Raw genomic sequence first — 25,551 nt, 5'->3', positions numbered from 1 at the left:
TGTACTCTGCATATAAGTTAAATAAGCAGGGTGACAGCCTTGACTTACTCCTTTTCCTATTTGGAACCAGTCTGTTGTTCCCTGTCCAGTTCTAACTGTTGCTTCCTGACCTGCATACAGATTTCTCAAGAGGCAGGTCAGATGGTCTGGTATTCCCGTCTCTTTCAGAATTTTCCACAGTTTATTGTGATCCACACAGTCAAAAGCTTTGGCATAGTCAATAAAGCAGAAATGGATGTGACATATATATATATATTTATATTTATATACAATATTTTATTACCTTAGTTATGCTATTCAATTTCAATAGTATTGAGGGCTCACTAATTTGGGAGCTCTATTTTAAGACATTCAAATGGGTTCTCATTTTAAGGGGAAACTATGCTATAGCACGGAGAAGGCAATGGCAAGCCACTCCAGTACTCTTGCCTAGAAAATCCCATGGATGGAGGAGCCTGGTAGGCTGCAGTCCATGGGGTCCCTCAGTCGGATACGACTGAGCGACTTCACTTTCACTTTTCACTTTCACACATTGGAGAAGGAAATGGCAACTCACTCCAGTGTTCTTGCCTGGAGAATCCCAGGGACGGGGGAGCCTGGTGGGCTGCCGTCTATGGGGTCGCACAGAGTCGGACACGACTGAAGCGACTTAGCAGCAGCAGCAGCGGCATGCTATAGCAGTGTTTGAGTTTGGGAATTTTCAAAGATCATAGGATGTATTAATCTAAAAGGTCAAGGATCTTATATATTTCTAAAGTATATCTAAGCTGAAGAATCTTATTACAACTTTTCAAGAATGATTTTCTTAAGGTATGGATTGGGACAGGGACCATAGAGAAGATTTCACAAAATCGGAGATAATAGCACAGTGATTTTTTATATATATATATATCTTTAATAAGTTAAAAAATAAATGTATGTCCTTAAATTTATTGCCACCATTAATCATTGCATTATGGAAAGTGATATTTTCTTGATACAGTCATTTACTCTCCAACTACATTGTTGTTTAGCTGCTAAGTTGCCTCCAACTCTTTTGTGACTCCATGGACTGTAGCCAAAGAGGGTCCTCTGTCCATTGGATTTTCCAGACAAGAATACTGGAGTAAGTTGCCTTTTCCTTCTTCTGGGGATCCTTCAGACCCAGGAAGTGAATCCACATCTCTGGCTTGGCAGGTGGATTCTGTCTCTGTGAATTACATTAACCCTCAGTTAAAAGCGATCTTTTCTTCCCTTCCCTTCCCTGTCTTCCTGTCCTCCCCTCCACTCCTTCTTTTCCCCTTCCTTTTCTTCAAAGCAAAGAGTTAAGAGGAAAGTGTCAATGGAATTCATATGATCAGATTTGACAGTTACATTGAGACTCTTTTTTTCTTCAAAATCATAAAATTAGCATAGTTGTTATATATTCATTAATTATTAATTACTGAAAGCTATTCATTAAATTTGTTGATTCAGGTATATAAACAGATTGAAACTACATTTGTGACTCTTTTAAATTTCTGTGGCAATTGCATAAAGGTGATTTGATCTCAAAGCATTTCTTTCACTAAGGATTTATCATCACTGATTATCTTATACTAAAATCAGAATAGTCCTTCTTCTGGTGGGTTGCACATTTAGGAGATATTAAAATTTATTTTCTCTTTTCCCCCAGATGTAGATGAATGCTCTGAGAACTTGTGTGCTCAACTTTGTGTCAATTACCCTGGAGGTTACTCTTGTTACTGTGACGGAAAGAAAGGATTCAAACTTGCCCAAGATCAAAAGAGTTGTGAGGTAACACTTTGCAATGCTAGCCTTCCCATCTCTTTTTAAAAATGAGATCCTGGTACTTATTTCCACATAGTTGAGGTAAGTAAAAATACAGATTTCTACTATAATCGCTATAGTTCAAAACGGGCTCTGAGTCACAATCTATTTACTAATTTTGACCACGTAATTTGGTAAACATTGTGAGGGACTTCCCAGGTGGTGCTAGTGGTAAAGAACCTGCCTGCAAATACAGGGGACATTAGAGACACGGGCTCATTCCTTGGGTTGGGAAGATCCCCTGGAGGAGGGCATGGCAATCCACTCCAGTATTCTAGCCTGGAGAATCCCACGGACAGTGGAGACCGATGGGCTGCAGTCCACAGTGGGTGACAAAGAGTTGGGCACAGCTGAAGCGACATAGCATGCATGTGGAGAGTTAGTGACTGGATTATGAAAAAGCTGCAGGGCCACAGTTCAGAGAGTGCTCATCTGTGTAGCCTGTACTTCTTTAAAATGCAATGTGTATGTTTTCTTAAAAAACTGTAAAAAGCTAAGGTTTATACTTCTCTTTGTGAGAAAAAAATCTTTCATAGAAATTTCAGTGAAAACATTTTTCAGTGTCTACTTTTGTTTATCACACTCTGACAAGTTTGATCATGGCTTAGGCATGTTAGTACTCGAGTATACATAAAATCTCAGGTGCAAACAATTTTGTCAGAGTAGGATTTAGTTGAGGTTTAAGTATATGGAAATTCAGAGGGGTCAAGTTTGTTACTATCTCTCCAACTTGCTTCTAGGTTACTCAAATTCAATTCATAATTAATCCGGAAATTGAATGTTGGGAGAAGGTTCTAATATTTCTTCCAATGAAGAAATTTGAAGCTCTTTTTTCTCCCCCTAAGGATCACGTTAGTGATCTTTAGTCCAATTCATGAATCTCTTTTAATTTTTAAAAGTGAAAGTGAAATGTCATGCTTATGAGGCAGACATAAATACCCTTAACTGATTATTATATAGTCATTGATTTACACATACTCTCTATTTGCTATCAAGAGAAGCTGTATATGTTTTAAAAATGTCAACATTTCATATTATGCTACCTATTTGGTAAAGGAAGGTAAGGAAAGGTAGTTGGTGTATGTAGTAACTTTGGTAGTACTTCACTGAAATATATTGTGTGCATGTCTATTTTGTAATTTGATATCCTATTATTTCAGTATTTTTTGTAGTTGCACATTGCCATCTTCCTTGGAATAGATTTACTGAAGTTCTAAGAGGAAATGAGATATTATTTTAGGACCTAGATTTAATATAGTGCTATTTGCACAGTTCTCCCCAGAAAATCCCTAGATGTATGCCCAAGAACTTCTCCTTTAAAAAACTTTCCATTTAAATGTTTGCTTTTACTCTGAAAAGGAAAAAAAAAAAAAAAACCTTGATAATAGTTCATGTATGTGTGCTAAGTCACTTCAGTATGCCTGGCTCTTTGTGACCCTACGGGCTGTAGCCTGCCAGGCACCTCTGTCCATGGGATTCTCCAGGCAAGAATGCTGGAGTGGGTTGCCATGCCCTCCTCTAGAGGATCTTCCTGACCCAAGGATCGAACCTTCGTCCTTTATGTCTCCTGCACTGACAGGTGGGTTCTTTACCACTAGAGCCACCTGGGAAGCCCAGATAGTAAATCACCTGACTCTAAATCTTTTTTTTTTGGTCAATTCCTTGGAGATTATGAAGACATTTTACTTTATATTTATCCTGTTCAGGTTTTTCAGCATTTCCTTTGATATCTAGAGAGCACATTTTTGCTCAGAAAAATTTTGGCTTAATATGACTTTAAAACAAATGGAGGGTGAGTGGGAGGGAGGCCCAAGAGGTAGCAGATTTATGGATACATATAGTTTATTCTGCTATAAAGAATCTGCCTGCAATGCAGGAGACTTGAGTTCACTCCCTGGGTGGGGAAGATCCCCTGGAGAAGGGAATGACAACTCACTCCAGTATTCTTGCTTGGAGAATCCTGTGGACAGAGGAGCCTGGTGAGCTACAGTCCATGGGGTCACAAAGAGTCGAACGCGACTGAGCGACTAACATCATCATAGCTTATTCACTCTATTTTACAGCAGAAACTAACACAACATTGTAAAGCAATTATACTCCAAAGAAAAACAAATAAACTAGGTACGGAGGAAAAAATAAATAAAACTGGCTCAGCGGTAAGGAATCCACCTGCCATGCAGGAGCCCGCAGGAGACACAGGTTTAATCCCCGGGTCAGGAAGATCTCCTGGAGAAGGGCATGGCAACCCACTCCAGTATTCTTGCCTGGAGAATCCCATGGAAAGAGGAGCCTGGCAGGCTACAGTCCATAGGGACAAAAAGAGTCAGATGCGACTGAAGTGACTTAGCACGCATTCTTGGAGATTACACTGATGGACTATACAAGGAAGTAAAATATATTGCTTTGTTATCACCATGGGTGTTCTGCATTTATTTTATTGTATCAGAGAGGATATGTTTGACAAGAACACTGCTGCTGCTACTAAGTTGCTTCAGTCGTGTCTGACTCTGTGCGACCCCATAGATGGCAGCCCACCAGGCTCGCCTGTCCCTGGGATTCTCCAGGCAAGAATACTGGAGTGGGTTGTCATTTCCTTCTCCAATGCATGAAAGTGAAAAATGAAAGTGAAGTTGCTCAGTCGTGTCTGACTCCTAGTGACCCCATGGACTGCAGCCCACCAGGTTTCCCCTTCCATGGGATTTTCCAGGCAAGAATACTGGAGTGGGTTGCCATTGCCTTCTCCGGACAAGAACACTAGGAACCAGAGAAAGCATGATATCCTGATACGTACACCAAGCAGTAACCAATGCTTTTTCTTATTTTGTTGCCTTTTCTCCAGGCTGTTCCAGTGTGCCTTCCTTTGAACCTTGACAAAAATTATGAATTGCTTTACTTGGCAGAGCAATTTGTAGGGGTCGTTTTGTATTTAAAATTTCGTTTGCCAGAAACCACCAGGTGAGGTACCAATGTCAGTGATAATTATAGAAATAAGCAGGTCAGGACAGAAAGGAGTCAATGAACGGTTTAAAATCCATGAAATTTTATTGACAATCATTTAATTTAGGTATATTATCAATCAGATGATATTGGGTACCCTAAATTTCTTTTTTTCCTTCACACATATTTTTCATGCTTGAATCATTTGGGGTTGTTCTAGGGTGATCTTCCCTAGTGATGATTTTACCTTAAGCCAGAGTTCTTCCTATTCTAATGAATACATATTTTTAAGAAGCTGGAAAAGAAGAGTTAATGTATTTGTGAAATTTTCATTCTTTTTTATTCTTTCTAAGTAATGGGAATAATTCAACAAACTGCTTTTAGAATATAGTTATATTCATAATTATTAAGGAAACTATGATAAGATTGCTGAAGTAGTATTTTTAAAAAATGTGTCACATGATTTTAGTTGACTGAGTACTTTATCTCCTCTTCCTGTAGTTAGGTTGACTTTGGAGAGGGAGTAATTGCTTCTGATTTTGAGTCATGATGCTATTTTATCAAATTTTCTCAGAGCCATACATTGTTGGAACTAGTAAAAAAAAATTGGAATTTTGTTGGAATAATGGCAAGGAAACATTTGAGACTGATTATAGAATCCAAATTTTAAAATATTTTAATTAGATAAGCATGTATATTTAGAATTTAATCCATTAGATATATGAGTGAAAACTCATTAAATAATTCAACTCAATTCATAGAAATTTTATTATTAAGGAACACTGAAATTTATTCAGTGATATAATTGTGCCGTTTCAGCACTCTGATTTCCCCAAAAATGTGGTTTTCCCCTTTAACATCTCAGAGCAAAGAATATCTTCTAGTGATATAGACTGGAGACAGCCTTTCTTTGCTATGAGAGTAATTATGAGAGAGAAGAATTAATTATCTCAGACACTTTGAGAGGTATTCATTTCTCACCATTCACAAAAGCTTGGGCTCTAACATCAGATAAAATTGGTCAAACAATTGTTTTTTTTCAGTGTTTATTATTTTGTTTAAACTTTTTATTGAGGTAATATATATATTTGTATATACACACACATACACACACAGAGAAATATACATGTAATATACATATATCTTACATATACAACTTGATGAATTTTTACAAACTGCCGCCTGTGTAACAAACACAAAGAACAGCTAATGCTTTTTGTTTCTTTTTTCGCAAATTTCTTCAACTCTGTTTCCCAGGATCAAATACTTATGCTGCCCCAAAGTTAACAAGTTCACTTTTTTCCACTGTACAATACTTCTGAAAGAGAATGAATTGTTCCCCAAGGTAGTGAATCAGTATGCTGATGTATTCCAGACAGAAAATATGCAGAACACAACTCTTTGAATTACTGGTTTAGCATGTTTTTACAAAGAGAAGGAAATTATCTCCATAATAGGATCAACTTCTAGAAGATCCTGACCATACACAGATTCAGGTTTTGGCAAGATAATATATGCTTCCCATCAGCAAAATGTGATGAATATGAAAGAGAATAGAAGTCCCTATTCAGAGCAAAATTGTTCTTTTTAAATATAATCTGAGTTCCTTAAATTCCTAGTATATTGTGATCTACCCAACAAACTTTACTCCACTTTTACCTCTTTATAATATTTCCTTGGAATTCTCAAGGCTTGAAAGTTTATTCTATCACTTTTTCTTTGTTCTATTTGAGGTAGGTTTGTGTCCATTACAAATGATGCCTCTATTACTATTACTATTGTACATAGAAAAGGAAAGAGTCTGGGATTCTTTCTTGCCATATTTAATAATTATCTGAAATCTTAATTTTTTAATTTAAATTACCTTTATTTTAACCTAACTCAGATGACTACTAGTTATACAACTATTTTTCCTGTTTACCTTTTTTCAATCAGTTTGCTTTACTGGTCCCTTGTAAACTTTAATGCTGATTTTCATTAAAGTATCATAAGGCCATGAATTGATATATGTTATTTTTCAGTCCAGCATTCTTAAGATTTTTATCCTTCCCTGTAGTAGCTACATATATGTTCAATGTCTTAATAGCAACAGGAATTGTCAGAACAGCTTGCTTTTAAGTACACATAGAGCCAGAGATAATACAAGAAGAGCTTAATCCTGCTCTTTTTTATCTTTTCTAGTGAAAGAGTTGTCTCTTTCAACGTACTGCTATTTGCCAGTTCGAGAGTAAAAGAAAAACATGATCTTCAGTATTTCTTACTATTCAGGCTCTCTCTTTGTCCACTGTTCAGATTTTCAGCTGAATTTGATTTCCGGACATATGATTCAGAAGGTGTTATCCTGTATGCAGAATCTTCTGATCACTCAGCTTGGTTCCTGATTGCGCTTCGTGAGGGAAAGATTGAAATTCAGTTTAAGAATGAAAATACAGTCAAAATGACAACTGGAGGCAAAGTTATTAATGATGGTTTATGGAATATGGTATGTTTTGCAGAACTCATAAAGAATCATTCCACTCTGATGCAGTTTGTATAAAATCATTAATCATTACTTTAATAGTGATACCAAACCAAAATAAGTTTGGGTTTATCTGATGTTGTGTGAAGTGTATTCTACACACTGTAAATACCTGAAATGGTCTGAGAAATTATTCTCTCTCAACAGTGTGGATTTCCCGTAACTGAAGTTGTTTTCAGTTATTAGCTTTGTTAAAAACAACTATTTTGTCTTTAACTTTTTACCTTTTTTAGTGGCTGTCACTGGTGAACTGTGATATTGCACCTATATGGTCAAGGGTTATGCAAAGATAACACTGATCTGGGAGAACTACACTGGATAGCCATCAATATTTTTAATGTAAAAGAGAAATACATGTAGTAACAAAATTAAAAATTTAATTTAATTTTAAATATTATCATATGGATTAATGGATTTGTACAAATAGGATGCACTAGCTGGAACCAATCAGAATGCTTAGAAACTAACATTTTTAGATAATCCCTAAAAGTGAGTCTTTATTTGAATAATCAAGAATAGAACTTTAATCTACTGTATTCAAATGGAACTTATCTTGGAAAAGGGATTACTGTTAGTCTATAGAGGGGAAAATGTCAATTAAATCAATGCTACTTTTAGCATAGAAGAGCTGAGAAGATCAGCTTCACCTTAGAATGTGGTGCCCCAAAGAGATACTTTCTAAGACTATGGGAACTGACAAGAAAGGTCCATGTTAAGCAACCATGTAAAGTCATCACTAATTATTTCATTATATTAATCCACTCTTGCAATCATATATTCAATAAGGATTTAGTAAGCATGTTTAAAATGCTATATTCCTGAGTCCAAGGGGCTGAAACCATAGTAAGAGTTTGTCCATGTTCTTTGAGGTTAGACTCTCACAGTTTAATAGTGGATGTGGCATTGTGAACCAATACTGTGTAATGTGAAATATGTTACAGGAAAATGTAATAAAGAATAGTTGGGTGCAGATGTGGTTCACCAAAAAGGGGGCTATCTGTTGATTGGCAGCCATGGATTTTGGGCTCCTAACTTTGAAAGAATTGTGGCTTCACAGGATCAAATGCAACTGTCAGAAAAGTTGTTAAAATTCTTTGACTTCTGTTGCTTATTAGTATGGCTTTTTTACCACATCTTTCCTACTACATCTGTATCTATAATATTTGATGCATACAGCTATTCCTCCAGTATACTGAATACACTTTAGTGCCAGATGTTCCTAAATCACCTATCTAAAACCATTAAAATCACTTTTGCAGTAAAAGAGAGTAAACAGAATTCTTTTTTCAATGAGTTTATACAAATTGAAAATATCAACTGTTTGAAGGTGAATTTAAATACATTTCTAGGTCAGATATAATGTATATAAAGGTAAATATTTATCTGTGAAGTGATCATGAGTTGCAAGTAGTGTTTATTGAAGAATTGTTCATGAGCTATATCCTGTTAAAGACAGAATTCGGGTTGAATGGAAGGCAGCTGTACAGTTTCATTCATTTCCTATATTTATGATTCTTGTTAAAAAGAAACTATTATTTAATGATATGCCCATGTTTTAGCTAAAGCATTTAAATTAAAATCTCCCTCTATAAACTGAATGCAAGCTTATAGAAAAAATAAAATTTAAGAACATTAGCAAGTCAGAGAGAAACTTTGGTAATAAATTTGGTGCTGTTGTTTTTTCTTTAAATTGTAATTCAATATTTTAACAATTTTTGCATTTTACACCCCGCTGATAAATAGGATTTCTTTTTTCACTCCATACCTTTTATATTTAAAGGATAGTATGATAGTCCTACTAACTTATAATCCTGATGATTTATTAATGAATTATACTGTTTCAAACAAATTTATGCAGCACAGAAATTATTTTAAATGAATAAATATTTTAAATAAGTATTTTAATTTTAATTAAAGACAAAGTGATTAAGTTAAACATGGACTATTCACTTTGTAGCAGTTGTTTCACTAATTTTAAATTATTTTAAAATTTTAAATAAAATACGTTAAAAATAAGAAATTAAAATGTATAGCTCAGAATTGTTCTATAATTCAGGTAAATAGAATTGAATGTGTAATGATTGTCATTAGAATGACTATAACCTGTAGGAATATTTATTCTTATAAGTGATTATTGATAACTTATAAGTGATTATTATATTTCATAGCTGGGTATAATCCTAATATTGGTGGAAAGTATATAATTTGTATAATTTCATTTATCCAACAAAATATTTTATGAGCTATTCCTTCTTCTAGGTGGTGGGGATACAATAGTGAGTAAAACAAAAGTCCTTACTCTTATAGAGCTTGCATTTTGGTGGTGAGATGAAAACCACAAATGTGTCAATAAATAGCTTGTCAGATAGTGATTAATACTATGAGGAAAAAGAAAAGCAAGGCCAGGCAGTAGAGAATGATGATGGTGAGAGTGCATATGGAATCAGAAAAGTAAAAGCCATCTCTGATGGGATTACATTGAATAAGAGACTTGAGGGCACATGACAGCAGACATTGTGGAAAGATAATTCTGTGTCACATGAACAGCAAATACAGTCTTAGACTAGAGGATGTGTTTGTTTTTATTTGAGCAGCAATATGAAAGTGAATGTAGATGCAGTGTAGTGAGACAGGGAGAGAGTACTAAAAACTGAGGTTAGAAATGGGGTCTGGAATAAGACCTTGAATTTTATGTTAAGTCGGAAGACCTTAGATGATTTTGAGAAGTGATATGATCTAATTTGGTCATAGCTTTTCTTCCAAAGAGCAAGTGTCTTAATTTCATGGCTGCAGTTACCATCTGCAGTGATTTTGGAGCCCCCAAAAGTAAAGTCTGACAATGTTTCTGTTGTTTCCCCATCTGAAGTGATGGGACCAGATGCCATGATCTTAGTTTTCTGAATGTTGAGTTTTAAGCTAACTTTTTCACTCTGCTCTTTAATTTTCATTAAGAGGTTCTTTAGTTCTTTGCTTTCTGCCATAAGGGTGGTGTCAGCTGCATATTTGAGGTTACTGATATCTGAGGTTCAATCCCTGGTCTGGGAAGATCCCACGTGCCTCGGAACAACTATGCCCGTGGGCTTCCCTGGTGGCTTAGACGGTAAAGAATCTGCCTGCAATGTGGGAAACCCAGCTTCAATACCTGGGTCAGGAAGATCCCCTGGAGGAGGGAATGACTACCCAGTCAAGTATTCTTGCCTGGAGAATTCCATGGACAGAGGAGCCTGGCAGGCTATGGTCTGTGGGGTTGCAAAGAGTCAGACACAACTGGGTGACTAACACTTTCACTTTCACTTTCACAAGGATAAAACAGAATATGGGATTAGGAGACTGTTGCAATAACACAGTGAAAAGATGACAGCTTTGACTGCAGTGTCGATTGTAGGAGTGCTGAGAAGTGGTCAGATTCGGGGTATATTTTTAAGATCCAGCCTTTAATTTAAGATAGACTAAAAGCTTTTGGAAATTCAGCGTAAAGAGGGCCATAAAGACACCAAGATTAGTTATTGTCAATCTGTGGTTTTAAACTCTATCACATTCAATATACTTCTCTAAATATTACATTAAAAAGAATATAATTTGTTAAAAAATATGTTTCAATATGTAAATACTTACGTTCAAGTAAATATTTGTCAAAGCTTGCTCCTATGCATAGAATAACATAAAAGCTACAAATGAAGGCTTATGCTGGGATGTTATTTTACTTTAGAGCATAATTTTTCCCTTCCTGTAGTAGTGCTTTGATATACCTATTGTTTTTTAATACTTATCATTTACTGATAAGTAAATGCAGAGTTTGCATTTTGAGTCCTACAGTTTTACATGAGGAAATTGCAGCAATGGTTCTTCAAATTGCCTTTATAAGAAAAAAAATTTTATTGTTTACCACTACTTCCAATTTTTTTAGAAACCCAAACTACTTTCAAAATTAGAAAAACCCAATTTAATTTAATGTATTATGCTTTCTTATGACCTCAACTACTTTTGAATTTTGAAACAAAATATAATTTGTGTTTAATAAACATAATACTGAATGTACTAGTTTCTGTTAATTTATATTAAAATTTATTTACATTATTGATTTCATATTTATACTATCTGCTGCTGCTAAGTCACTTAAGTTGTGTCCGACTCTGTGTGACCCCATAGACGGAAGCCCACCAGGCTCCCCCGTCCCTGGGATTCTCCAGGCAAGAACACTGGAGTGGGTTGCCATTTCCTTCTCCAATGTGTGAAAGTGAAAAGTGAAAGTGAAGTTGCTCAATCAGACAAATGCAAAATAAGGGCATTTAAAAGTTTCCTAAGATTCTGTAGAGTGACTCTCTTTTTTTTTAAACTGTTAATTTTATGGCACACTGGGATTGAAAGATATATATTATAAATGAATGCTTAAATGTGATAGAAAAATACTGACTTTTAAACTTTAAAATATGGTGTTGATTTAGTTTTGATCAAGAATTATCACACTAAAATGCATTTTTATCACCTTTATATTAATTTGACATGTGAAATGTATTGGAACAAATTAACAAGTGCATTAAAATGATTACTTTGGAAAATTATGTACTGGAATAGTAACAGGATTTTTCAATCTTAGTGTTTCATATGAAATGCAGTAATGTTTGGTTGTTTGATAATTTTTGTCTTTTTAATTGTAGGTCTCTGTGGAAGAATTAGAACAGAGTATTAGTGTAAAAATAGCTAAAGAAGCTGTAATGAATATAAATAAGCCTGAAAGCCTTTTTAAGCCCACCAATGGGTTTCTAGAAACCAAAGTATACTTTGCAGGAATACCTCGGAAAATGGAAAATGCACTCATTAGACCGGTAATGATCCAAGCTTGTATCATTCATCATGGATGAAATCTTTCATCTGTAATAGATTTGAAAATGTGTCTTTCTGAGAGTCAAATGAAGTTATTCTGTTGAACACACCAACTGTGAAAACTTGAATTGAACATGGAAAAATAACATTATCAACCTTTGAAATTATCGTAAGGAAATAAGAAAATGAAAGTAACGTTTTTGAGCCTGTTTAAATTCCCAGCATTACTCATGGAGAAGTAGATTTTTAAAAATTCTTCAAGCATCAGTTAAACATTAACATCGTAATAGTCCATACTCAGCCATTAGACGTATAAATGTACATATTTGAGTCCAAAAGTACATTATTTTCTAGAAGCCAGTCAAAGTAAGACTTTCTTAGGTCTGTTTTAGGACTAAAATTTGGGAAACAAGTATAGCATGAAGAAAATCTTTGATGGGAATAAAACTGCAGCCTGTCATAAATTGAAGCTAGATGTAATAGGTGATTTTTCTATATGTGTTTGTCGAACTTCTATATAAAAGTTTTCATGAAGGGGACTGATCACTGACCTTGAAGAGTTTAAAATTTTTCATTTGAAGTCATGGATCTGCCAATTTTACACTTACTGATTTAATTTAAATATTTACTATTTTATATATATTTCAGTTGCCTTAGCTTTTAAAAGATTTGTGATATGATATAAAATCTGAGTTAGTTAACTCATGTCAGAGTGAATATACCTGTCTTTTGAAACTGATAAATCAAGACATTTAAAAAGTAAAATTATTCAAAAAGAATCAACTATTTATGAAATAGCTACATGTCTGAGTGTGACTGGATGCTTTGGTGAGACTAAAGAATGCAAAACACTTTTGTTCCTGAAGAGGCTTAGTGTTTGATGGCAAGACAAACCTATATTGTAAATACAGTTAATGAAAAACAAAAGCAGCTGAGAACCCAGGGCCACAGCTAAAAGCGTACATGGAACTAGAGAGCAGAAAAGTTAGTACTGGATGATATAGGAGAGGCAGGTGGGGCTTGAGGTGTTAAAAATCATTAGGATCCCAGTGAAGGTCTCTGATGTTATAAATGCACTTTTACTGAAAAAGACTGTCATCTGCAGGAGACCTTGAAAAAAATTTAGATAAAATTCTAAATATTTTAAAATGTCATCAAAGAAAGATTTTTGCCCTTACATGAAAAATCTATATCCAGTAATATAATCAATAAATATATTAATATCAATAAATATAGTAATTTAATCAATAAAGCTCCCCCTTTTTAAGTTTAAAATGCATTCATTGGTCTATATTTTATATTGTTAGATTAACCCTCGTCTAGATGGATGTATTCGAGGCTGGAATTTGATGAATCAAGGAACTTCAGGAGTAAAGGAAATCATTCAAGAAAAACAAAATAAGCATTGTCTTGTCACTGTGGAGAGGGGTTCCTACTATCCTGGTACTGGACTTGCTCAGTTTAGCATAGATTATAGTAAGTGATCTCCTACTGTATCTTTCTCTTCTCACTAATGTTTGAATTTATTCATTAACAAATAGCAAAAATTCCTTGCTGTTTTGAATTGAGACTAAATCTGTGTCATATCTAAAACTGGTCGTATTGATTGCTTTTTCTCTTGACTATGGGTTATTTTTCTTCTGTATTTAATAATTTTTGGCTTAAAGGTGGGTGTCAGATAAAACAGCAGAGACTGAGATAAATCATATTAACATTTGGAGATAAGCATATCTGTCCATTTGCTAGACTCTTAATGAGAGGGCTTGAATCAATCTAGTCAACAGTTAACTTAGGTTTTCTTGTTTTCATGACTACTCTTCAAATTCCTTTAATATACGTTGTGCTTAGGGTAATGGCTGGTTTGCCAGAGGACCTCTCTTTATTAATTTATACTTTTACCAACAGAATAAAGTTTATGCTCAAGATTTGTTTCTAATTCAGTTCAGTTCAGTTCAGTTGCTCAGTCATGTCCGAATCTTTGCGACTCCATGAATCAGAGCACACCGGGCCTCCCTGTCCATCACCAACTCCCGGAGTTCCCTCAAACTCATGTCCATCGAGTCGGTGATGCCATCCAGCCATCTCATTCTCTGTCGTCCCTTTCTCCTCCTGCCCCCAATCGCTCCCAGCATCAGAGTCTTTTCCAATAAGTCAACTCTTCGCATGAGGTAGACAAAGTATTGGAGTTTCAGCTTTAGCATCAGTCCTTCCAATGAACACTCAGGACTGATCTCCTTTAGAATGGACTGGTTGGATCTCCTTGCAGTCCAAGGGACTCTCAAGAGTCTTCTCTAAGACCACAGTTCAAAAGCATCAATTCTTCGGCAATTTAGAGAGTTGGAAAAGTAAATCTTGTAGTTTTAATTATCCCAGTTTCTAAGGAAATTGAATATCTCACCATATTTTTACTAGGTATTTGTGTATCTTAATTATTTTTTTGGCTTCTATGTCATTTTCTGTTTTATGAGTTCAATATTTGATCTACTAACAGTATTTAGTATGAATTTAGGGTTAATTTGAATATCTCTGATTTAAGAAAAAGTCATATTTTAACTTTATTTGCAGCCTTAAAAGTATTACTACAGTTTTAAGGAAGCATCTTACTATTGCTCTCTGTTTTCTTAATGTAAATTAATACAATGTCATTAACTTTAGCTCTGTTCTGAATATGAAGGTTTTTTTTTTAAATATGTTAATTGAGTTGATGATTGAATATAGAAAAAAATCTAGGCTCATGATAATTTGTTCCAATGGGAAAAAAAGATCTGAAAAGAAAATGAAAATAGTTTTATTGTACCTGAATTTACTTTCATAAGTAACTAGTTGTTTCACAGATAGCATAAACATGGCCTACTTTATAATTAATATTTAATGCTACATTATAGTGAGAAGGCAATGGCAAGCCACTCTAGTACTCTTGCCTAGAAAATCCCATGGATGGAGGAGCCTGGTAGACTGCAGTCCGTGGGGTCGCTAAGGGTCAGACACGACTGAGCGACTTCACTTTCACTTTTCACTTTCACACATTGGAGAAGGAAATGGCAACCCACTCTAGTGTTCTTGCCTGGAGAATCCCAGGGACGGGGGACCCTGGTGGGCTTCTGTCTATGGGGTCACACAGAGTCGGACACGACTGAAGTGACACAGCAGCAGCAGCAGCAGCAGCTACATTATAATTTCTCCACATCTGCATGTTCATTTTGAGTTTGTTCATGTCCTACAGTAAATTTGCTTACTTCAAAATGATTATACAGGTTTTTTATTTTCCCTCTTGGGTGGAATTTAAAGGATTATAGTGAAAAATGTAATAGTATTCAGTTCAGTTCAGTTCAGTCGCTCAGTCGTGTCTGACTCTTTGTGACCCCATGAATCACAGCACGCCAGGCCTCCCTGTCCATCACCAACTCCCGGAGTACACTCAAACTCATGTCCATAGAGTCGGTGATGCTATCTAGCCATCTCATTCTCTGTCGTCCCCTTCTCCTCCCGCCCCCAATCCTTCCCAGCATTAGATGTGGCTAAATGGAAGAATATCTTGTCAAAGGAGAAATATTATCTCCATTCACATTCACCCTTTTAAAGCCTCAAAGTGGTATTTGGGCTATTGTTATACATTTCTTTGTATTAAATGGGGAAGACTTCATTCAGATCTTAAGCTAATATTTTCAGATTATTAGTTTACAAATTATTTCAAATTATTAGAAATCAAACTGTTTTGAAATCATAGTAGTTCAGCAAATATTTGTTAAGTGACTACTGAGGAAAGCAGTAATGATAGAGACTTGCAGAGCTTGCCCCCTAGTTGTGTAGACTATTGACCTAGTAATGAAGAAAAAGAATGTTAAGTATTATGATAAGAGAATTACAGAAGAGTTCCTATTAGAATTTCAGAGTTAACTGTTGACTTCAGAATATTTCTCTATTATCAAACCATCCCACAACCCTATGTATAGAGATTAGACTTTTCTTTCCCACTGCTCTAACCTGACTCCTATAAGAAAGAGAAGTACTGGACTGGGGTTGGCAGCTGTACTCAGATTTTCCCTCAGAAATATTACAATAAATTTGTTGAACTTTCTTGTATTTTATAACACAACCACTCTGAGATTTGAGCATTGGAGAATATGTAAGACAGAAGGGAGAGCTGTTAAAGAGCAACTGGAAAATTCATAATAATTCTAAACACCACAATCCAGAATTCTGTTGTAGGAAGAACTAAAGGATGAGGTTCAATCTGTGTATTTCTTGCCTGCCTTAAAAACTGTTTTCTTTTGCTCTGTTTTGCCTAGGTTATATAGATCATTGAGAAAGAACTAAATTCTTTAATATCACTCAAAGATGGCTTTGAATATTAATAAGATTATAGCTAATTGCTCTGGTGCACTTAGAAGTACCTGCTTCTGTTTCATTGTTTAAACAGAGAATGAATCCAATCCTGAGGCTTGGCAAATCAATGTGTCCTTGAATATTCGCCCATCAGCAGGCACCGGTGTTATGTTGGCCTTGGTTTCCGGTAACACAGTGCCCTTTGCCTTGTCCTTAGTGGATTCCGCCACTGAAAAGCTTCAGGTAACTTTACTCTAAACCTTTATGATCCTTATTTTGTAATTTTTAAAAAATCAGTAGCATGGATAGAATAACAGTGTTTACCTCAAAGTGGTGTTTTGAAAATGAAATGAGATAACTTACATAAATTATTTGGCATGTCATTAAAGATTGAATAAATATTCATTATTGTTACTTTTTTGCTGGCTTATTTCCAAGGTTTGAACCAAGCGGTTAAGGGGATAGGGGAAAACGGAAAAACCTATGTATTGTATCTATAGTTTAGATTAGGCAGACTCCCACAAAGGCTGCTTGGGGCCTTCTCTGAGTACATAGAGATCCACCCTTAGTCAGAATCTTTGAAGTATCATGGGAATTTATCTGTACTAACAGAATAGAAGTGAGTCTGATTGCAGTCCACTCTGAAATATTCAGTGTCTAATTACAAATTTTTGTGCTTTCTGGTACTCTTAATCTTTTCTCCCAATAGTAAGTTAGGAAAGACTAGGGAAAACTAAAACCAGTCTGCTTGGCTCCCTACTGGCAACTTTGCCTTGAAATTAGAAGGAAGAACAGGAAACACTCTCAGATAAAAGAAAACATGAGAGTTATCAGAAGGTCTGTATTATTCAGGCTTCTATTAGAGGCTAATAATTCTATCTTTGTGTCATCCGCAGTGGATTCCAACAAGTTACAGCAAGTAGCTTTCGTTTGTGCCATGGTTGACTTGGATGTTCTCTGTGGCTTTTGGAAAGAGACATATTATTGAATAATGTCTATAGTGATAAAAAGAGATGCTGTTTGCAACTTAAGGGATGGTTGGGGGGAGTTTCTGATGGTTAACTGTAAGCAACCTGAAAAAAATCCTGTTAAGTTTTTATCTCCAGTCAACTACAGGAGCTTGCTACATTTGGGTTTCAGATAATTTGGTTTTTTTTTTTTTTAAAGCAAAACGGAAATCCTGCCTTCAATACTACTTTCAGATAGTAGAGGAAGTTAACACGTGCCATGTCCTTGATATTTATTTTATCTTGTCTATGTTTTCTGTGTTTCTTTAAATACTTCAGACTATCTTTCTGCTATCTGGAAAGCATCATAACACCCACTTCCTTAGTTTTGATTTTACTTTCTCTCCCTTTTTATATTTCCTCTTTATGCTAGTAAGCTATCTGCATAGATGACTCTTGGCAAGTTGAGTAATTTAGTGTATCAGCAGTTTAAACATTCAGAAAATAAATAAACACACACATATATATGTATGTATATATATTTGACAACCTTCTGACAAATACTCTGTAACTTACAGTCCTGGTTTTTCTTTCTCAGAGACTTTACTCAGTTTGTCCCAAGTCTACAGGATTTCTTGTGTGGCACAAATAAACCTTTCAGTCTTGCTGGATGTGCTTACTAAAGCACTTTAAGTTTTCTAAGTCTTTTCCCCAACAAAGAATGATTCAACTTCTTCCTTTTCCATATGCAAGTTTTAAAATTGGGAAGGCACATGAAAAGAAATTTATTGCTTAAGTTATTACTAAGTTCCCATTGGTTTCTTGAATTTTCAGAACCTGCTGTACATTCACATCTTAGCTAAACCTGGACTTTGTAAAACTAATGTATATTCAAAAATAATGATTATGATAATAGAAGTTTTTTTCATTTAAACTTGAAGGCTCTATCATATTTTCCCCACCTCATTGAAATTCAGTTTTTTGAATTTTAAAAACCAAAATCTCTTTTATTTGTCATTACTGTTAGTATTTCTTTATAATGAGTCTTTGTTCTTCAGGATATCCTGGTATCTGTTGCAAGTATGGTAATAGCTCGGATAGAGGCCCTAAGTCTATGTTCTGATCAGCAAACCTTTCTGGACATCAGAGTCAACAGAAACAATTTGGAACTATTAACTCAAGTTAGAAACGATAGCTTCCACTCTGAAGGCTTTCAAAGACAATTTGCCATCTTGGATGAAGCAATGAAAGGAACAGTGGCCACTTACCTGGGTGGCCTTCCAGGTATCTTCTCACTTTGTCTTCAGTTTTAAAAAGTGTATTTTCAATGAAATTGATAGTATTTTAAATATGCAATTTTAGGAAAACAGCATCTGCATATATAGAGAGCATATGTAATTGTAAAGGGGCATCAGAAGGGAAGAGAAAATTCCAGTAACTATTATCATTTTTCTGGGGGCTTGCATGAACATTTTATTGGTCATTTTTATTTAATTTTTTTAATGGTAAACTGAAACTAACCAAGTTTTGATGCATTTGACTATCGTAGCCAGAAATGATTTGCCATTTTTATTTTATACTCACAATTGTCTTCTGAGTTTACTGTTTATTCTTCAATTCAACCATCACTAACCCAATATTTATTAAGACCCTATGTCTCAGGCAATAGAGACACATCAATAAACAAATGGATACAATCTCTGCTGTTAAGACCTTTACCATCTAGTGACAGAGGCAGATATTAAACAACTGATGAGGAAAATATTTAAAAAATTAAAATTTTCATAACTTCTATGAAGGAAAAGTTGGGGTTGCTTTTAGAGCCTGAAAAATGAGGCCTTGGTCTGGTTGTGGGGGTCAGGAACAAGCTCTCTGAAGAAGAGAATAAGATATAACTCTGATTAAATGAAGTTTACCAGGTAATGAGGGTGGAGATTGGAGCTAGTATGCAAATTGTCCATGGCAGAATGGAAAAGGGTTGACATGCTTGAGGAATGTATAGAAGATCAGTACCATGAGAGCACACTGAGCAAGGGGGGTGGTCATGCAAGAGGAGGCTGTGAAATGGGTGGTGGGTGGGATTATTATAGACCTGGTTCAGAGTCCTATTGGAGCCGTAAGAATAATTAAAAAATTGTAGACAAGGAAGTGGTATATCAATGATGAAGTTTAAAAATATTCCCCTGCATGATGGATACAGATGGATAGGGGGAGATATAAGTGGATGAGATGAGTTGGAGGCTAATGAAGCAGTTCGGATGAAGAAGCACTTACAATAACAGTGGTGACAACTATGCTGCCTCGAATGGTGCATAACAAACAGTCTGGGCATTGTGCAGAGTGTTTCAAGTGTATCATTTAATATTTGAAGTAGTCCTATGAGGAATGTACTTTTGTTGTCTCCATTTTGTGCATGAGGAAGCTGAGGAAGCTGTTGGACTGGGGTGATGTTAGCAGAGACAATATACAGTGAGTAGTTTGGAGATTTATGTGAGATTCAAAACTAATAGAAATTAATGATTGAAAGAATCTCTTAGGTATTTGGCATGAACAGTTGCATAGGTGAAGATTCCATTTACCAAGATAGGGAAAACTGGAGGAAAAGTGGTTAATATGGGAAAATATGACATTGGCATCAACACTGTACTTTAAATGACAAAAAAAATTGAGGCAGAAAATTTTTTAGAAACATTTTTGAATAGGTTGGTGTCTAAACTTATACTAATCTTTAAAATACTTGAACTGCCCAGTGTGTTCATTTCCCGTAAGTAGAAATTTTCTCTAGGTTTGGGGGGAATATAAGTAAATAGACTGTAGCAGATTCTCCTGGTGGTCCAGTGGTTAAGACTTTGGTGCTTTCATTGTTGCACGTGCGTGCATGTTAAGTGGCTTCAGTCTTGTCTGACTCTTTGCAGCCCCATGGACTGTAACCCGCCAGGCTCCTCTGTCCATGGAATTCTCCAGACAAGAATACTGGAATGGCTTACCATTTCCTTCCCCAGGGGATCTTCTTGACCCAGGGGTCAAACCCACATCTCCTGCATTGGCAGGCACATTCTTTACCACTGATCCACCAGGAAAGCCCTTTCATTGCAGTGGCCCAGGTTAATCCCTGGCAGGGGAACTGAAATTGCCAAGCCAAGTGGCACAGCCAAGATATATATATATAAAAGATATAGTAAATAGGTTATAAAAGTTATAAATAGATCCTTTAGATAGATATATCCATTGATAGGTATACATGTATAGTTACATTAATGTGATTAATTATTAGGAAGTATAATTATGGTTCAAATGAATGAATTCTAAATACATTGAAATCCACCTACTACCTTATTCACAAATTAATTGAATGCAATTTTAGGAAATCAAACAAACAATGAAAGAGTTCAGAAGTAAAAATGTCAGAATTTCTGTGATTCCAGGACTCTGTCAACAGCACTGAGGACTAATTTTAGGCAAGATGTGTTTAGAAAGCATGAGGAAAAATTGAGGAAAAGTTGAAATTGAGACATTAAGAGTATGAACAAAAAAGAAAGAGAGCTCCAGAAAAACATCTATTTCTGCTTCATTGACTATGCCACAGCCTTTGACTGTGTGGATCACAATAAACTGGAAAATTCTTAAAGATATGGGAATACCAGACCACCTGACCTGCCTCTTGAGAAGCCTGTATGCAGGCCAGGAAGCAACAGTCAGAACTGTACATGGAACAACAGACTGGTTCCAAATAGGGAAAGGAGTACGTCAAGGCTGTATATTGTCACCTTGCTTATTTAACTTATATGCAGAGTACATCATGAGAAACGCTGGGCTGGAAGAAGCACAAGCGGAATCAAGATTGCCAGGAGAAATATCATAACCTCAGATATGCAGATGACACCACCCTTATGGCAGAAAGTGAAGAGGAACTCAAAAGCCTCTTGATGAAAGTGAAAGAGGAGAGTGAAAAAGTTGGCTGGAAGCTAAACATTCAGAAAACTAAGATCATGGCATCTGGTCCCATCACTTCATGGCAGATAGATGGGGAAACAGTGGCTAACTTTATTTTCTGAGGCTCCAAAATCACTGAAGATTCTGAATGCAGCCATGAAATTAAAAGACGTGTTTGCTCCTTGGAAGGAAAGTTATGAACAACCTAGATAGCATATTAAAAAGCAGAGACATTACTTTGTTAACAAAGGTCCTTCTAGTCAAGGCTATGGTTTTTCCGGTGGTCATGTATGGATGTGAAAGTTGGACTATAAAGAAAGCTGAGCACAGAAGAATTGATGCTTTTGAACTGTGGTGTTGGAGAAGACTCTTAAGCGTCCCTTGGACTGCAAGGAGATCCAACCAGTCCATCCTAAAGGAGATCAGTCCTGGGTGTTCATTGGAAGGACTGATGTTGAAGCTGAAACTCCAATACTTTGGCCACCTGATGCAAAGAGCTGACTCATTGGAAAAGACCCTGATGCTGGGAAAGCTTGAAGGCAGGAGAAGGGGATGACAGAGGATGAGATGGTTGGATGGCATCACCAACTCTATGGACATGGGTTTGAGTGAACTCTGGGAGTTGGTGATGGACAAGGAGGTCTGGCGTGATGCGGTTCATGTGGTCACAAAGAATCAGACACGACTGAGCAACTGAACTGGACTGAACTGAAGAGTGTGAACTAGGGAATGGATAATTTCTTAATTGATATACAAAATAGGCTGTTAAGTCACATATTATGAATTAAAAATCAGGTGAAATAGATGATTCCAGGGATATTTATAATAATGGTATAGCCTATGATAGTCAGCCAGACTTGAAACCATTTCTTAACAAATGCTGAGCCCATAGAAAAGTGTGGATTTATTCACTACATTGGCAAGTTAGAAGTGGGAAATTTGAAGTATATATATATATATAAATAAGTATATAATATATATTTGTATAATGTACTGAAGAGGAAGAATAAGAGCTGAAAAATATCCATTGGGAATTAAAATTTATGGACATTAGATGCCAAGAAAAGATGAAGCAAGTAGAGAGGTGGGTGTTTTGAAGATGAACCATAGTTCTCAGTAATCCAAGGATGTTGCCTAAATATTGAGTTTGGTAAGGAGAGTAAAAGTGTAGGAAAGCCTTGAGGCCCTATTCACTGAAGTATTATTAAAACTGTTATTTTTCAGAACACCAAACATTACATAACAGTGAATTCCCTATTATGACCTGCTACTGTATGCTCAGCAAGGCACTATTTCTTTGGAAAATACAGAACTCTACTTATATTCCAGCAATAATAAAAGAGACATATTTATCATGGCATTTAAAATGATTTCCAAATAGTTATAATTTTGAGTTGAAAAAAATGTCTTAATATTGCTTAACCTATTGCTCAGATTTAATGAGGAAATAAAGTAGAACACCACAAGTAAGAATATGCTATTTTCTACTCTTTCTGAAGCATGTTTATTTATCTGAGGTTTGTCTGGAACTTTTACAGAATCAGAGGAACTCAAGTTATGCTGAATTCGGTACCAAACACAACATTTTATAACACAGAAGTCACTTAATATGAACTTATTGAACAGAATTACATTATTGACTTTTCCTTTAGGATTAGAATTTAATTGAAAATGAGCAGTCTGAATAATTCCTCTAACTATAAGCAAGTAAGAGGCTAAAAGTCTTGGGCTAATATTTTAATATTCTGTTTTAACAGATGTTCCATTCAGTGCCACACCAGTGAATGCCTTTTATCAAGGCTGTATGGAAGTGAACATTAATGGTGTACAGTTGGATTTGGATGAAGCCATTTCTAAACATAATGATATTAGAGCTCACTCGTGTCCATCAGTTTGGCAGAAGACAAAGCATACTTAAGGCATTTTTTCTCTGCTGATAATATCTTTTTTCTGTGTGTAATTATACTTAGTTTCAATAATAGCTGAAGTGTTTTACCTACAATGTGCATATCTTGATTATTTTGTGGTACTTTAACCTTCCTGGAATTTTAAAAAGGTCCTTTTTCAAGAAAACAAGATTCTCTTGTGATATGAATCACATTAAAAATATTCTTACCTCTGTTGCTGTCTAGAAATTAATGAAACCTATAAAAATTTTTAATTTGAATTTTTTGTGACAAATGACATTTCTTCTTTTTTTATGTTTGTAAAAGTAAAGTTTAATTTTATCATCATGAACTAGGGTTTAACTATCTGTTTTGTTTGGGGGGGGCGGGGGGAGGAGTCAAGGAAGTTAAACCTTTGTTAGAATCCAAACAAAAGTACCTGTAACTAAATTCCATTGTTACCAGTCCTCCCAAGTCAGTCTTCAAATAAGGGACCGTCTACCTCGTGTAACTCGAACCAATAGGAGACCTAGTTTGGTTCTTCAGATGCAAAGGAAGGTTATCCTTGGATCTGAAAATGAGAGATGTGAGTTACAACTCTAGACTACAAGCTCTTCTGACAGGCTGTGGGCCGGGCAGCTTTATAGGGATCTCCTATGTAAAGTGGGAGGAGGGTGGGATGCGGTGGGAGGGGGTGGAATTCTAGCAGAGCAGACAGCTTTGCTGCTCATGCTCCAGAACACTGTGGAGCGAAGCGTCTCTGCACAGGGCCCACCACCTCCGCCATCTTGAATTAAGGGTCCTGCGTGGTGTTTCTGCACACAGTCCCTTTACTTGAGGTGTTGGCGCAGCCAGCTCACAAGAGGAACTCTGATCTGAAGGGCCATGTATGAGGCCGCTGTATGTGGCCCCTCTCTATGCAGCGCCCTGTGAACAAGTGAAACTGGAACGAGTGAAACTTAAGCACAAAGGAAAATAAAAAGATTAGACTTTTTTTTTTTTTATTAATCAGATTCTCTTTTTATATCCCAGGAACTGTTAATGGGTTTTGCTGCTGACACTGTGGATCAGAGGAGATACTTTGTTTTCATTGTTTCGTAATGAAAGCAGAAAAGTTAAGTGTGAATTGAGTGGACGGCCTTAAAGCTTTATTCCAAAACAGTCCCTCAGAGAAACCAGCTTTGACTTCATCTTTCTTTCACCTGTTTTCACATTTGAATTAGATAATAAGTGGGCTATTACTGAATTACATAATGAGTGGGACAAATTTTCATAAGAGCAGCACATGAATTTTGTTGGTTAGTGACTGAATTTTATGAGGCTAATATATTGTGTTGGAATGGGTGTTCAGTTCAGTTCGAATGGGTGTAGAAATCCTTAAATCTGGCTGTGTGAGTCACACAAGTGTAGATTAGGAAAGGCAGAACCTAATGATGGAAAGAACAAATGAGAGAATAAATAATATGAAAGTTTCTGGTTTTCCTTGAATCAAACCTTAATTACCAGAGTACAATCCCAGAATGTGATTGTTGAAGAACAAAAGGAGCTATGAAAACTAGAACAGATTTTAATGAAAGGATAAACCACAGAGGCACACAGTTAATAGTGTGTCTTTGTGATATCCTAGCTTTAAAGTAAGGGGGTAAGATTTATGTATTTACTGGTAATGCATTTCAAGTGGCAGTTTTATTCTTCTCAAACTTAACATTCACATTGGGTATGTATTAGGTGTTTCACTGACAGTTTTAGAAAGTAAACTTTTTTCCACTATAGACATTTTACATTATGTAACACATAATTAACTGGTGATATTTTGAAAATTTATATGAATAATATATATATTCTATCAAGTCTTTGAAGAGAACATAAAATTACATAGTATTCATGTAACTCTCATGCAGCACAGTAGTTCTTTAAGAAAGACAAATGAAGCTGTAATATTTGATTAGTAGTTATGGTTGAGTTGTGGACTGGAGCTCAGAAAGGAAAGAGAAGCAAAAGTAACATGCTGAGTGTTTGACACATACCAGAAATTGTGCTAAATCATTTTACTGGATGTAATTTCTCCCCTGGCTGCCACCATGCATGGTGGATGGTGAATTTCAGTGAACAACTATTGATACAGTGGCATAAATAAGTAAGGAAGTAGTAAAACTGGAAGTAAATGGAAATTCTTAAAAAAGAAGGAAGGAAAAAATGAATTTTCCTTCAGAAGGAGTTCTCTAATTCTCATTATGCCCAGATACAAGGGTAGCTATGGGGGTCAATTTCACTTTTCCCATGAAAAACAGAAACTTTCCAACATGCAGTGATCTTCACAGAGGTTCCAGAGAGTCATTTATAAACAATATCTATCTTTGAGATGCACTTA

The 25,551-nt window shown here is 35.7% G+C and overlaps 1 protein-coding gene across 1 annotated transcript in view; it reads left to right on the top strand.

Moving 5' to 3' along the window:
- Positions 1-23,532, top strand: part of PROS1 (protein S) — a 70,683-nt gene extending 47,151 nt beyond the window's left edge. Inside the window, exons 8-15 of the mRNA XM_055436044.2 lie at positions 1,655-1,776; positions 4,649-4,764; positions 7,039-7,228; positions 11,923-12,090; positions 13,396-13,564; positions 16,509-16,657; positions 18,420-18,645; positions 23,052-23,532. Coding sequence (XP_055292019.2) covers positions 1,655-1,776; positions 4,649-4,764; positions 7,039-7,228; positions 11,923-12,090; positions 13,396-13,564; positions 16,509-16,657; positions 18,420-18,645; positions 23,052-23,212 — 1,301 coding nt within the window. The 3' untranslated portion in view covers positions 23,213-23,532. The remainder of the gene's footprint in view (positions 1-1,654; positions 1,777-4,648; positions 4,765-7,038; positions 7,229-11,922; positions 12,091-13,395; positions 13,565-16,508; positions 16,658-18,419; positions 18,646-23,051) is intronic.
- Positions 23,533-25,551: the final 2,019 nt, after the last annotated feature.

This window comes from Moschus berezovskii, chromosome 1 (genome assembly GCF_049115385.1).
Source record: "Moschus berezovskii isolate FMDL1 chromosome 1, NW_MosBer_1.0, whole genome shotgun sequence".
Taxonomy (NCBI): domain Eukaryota; kingdom Metazoa; phylum Chordata; class Mammalia; order Artiodactyla; family Moschidae; genus Moschus; species Moschus berezovskii.
This window is presented reverse-complemented; position numbering and strand designations above follow the sequence as displayed.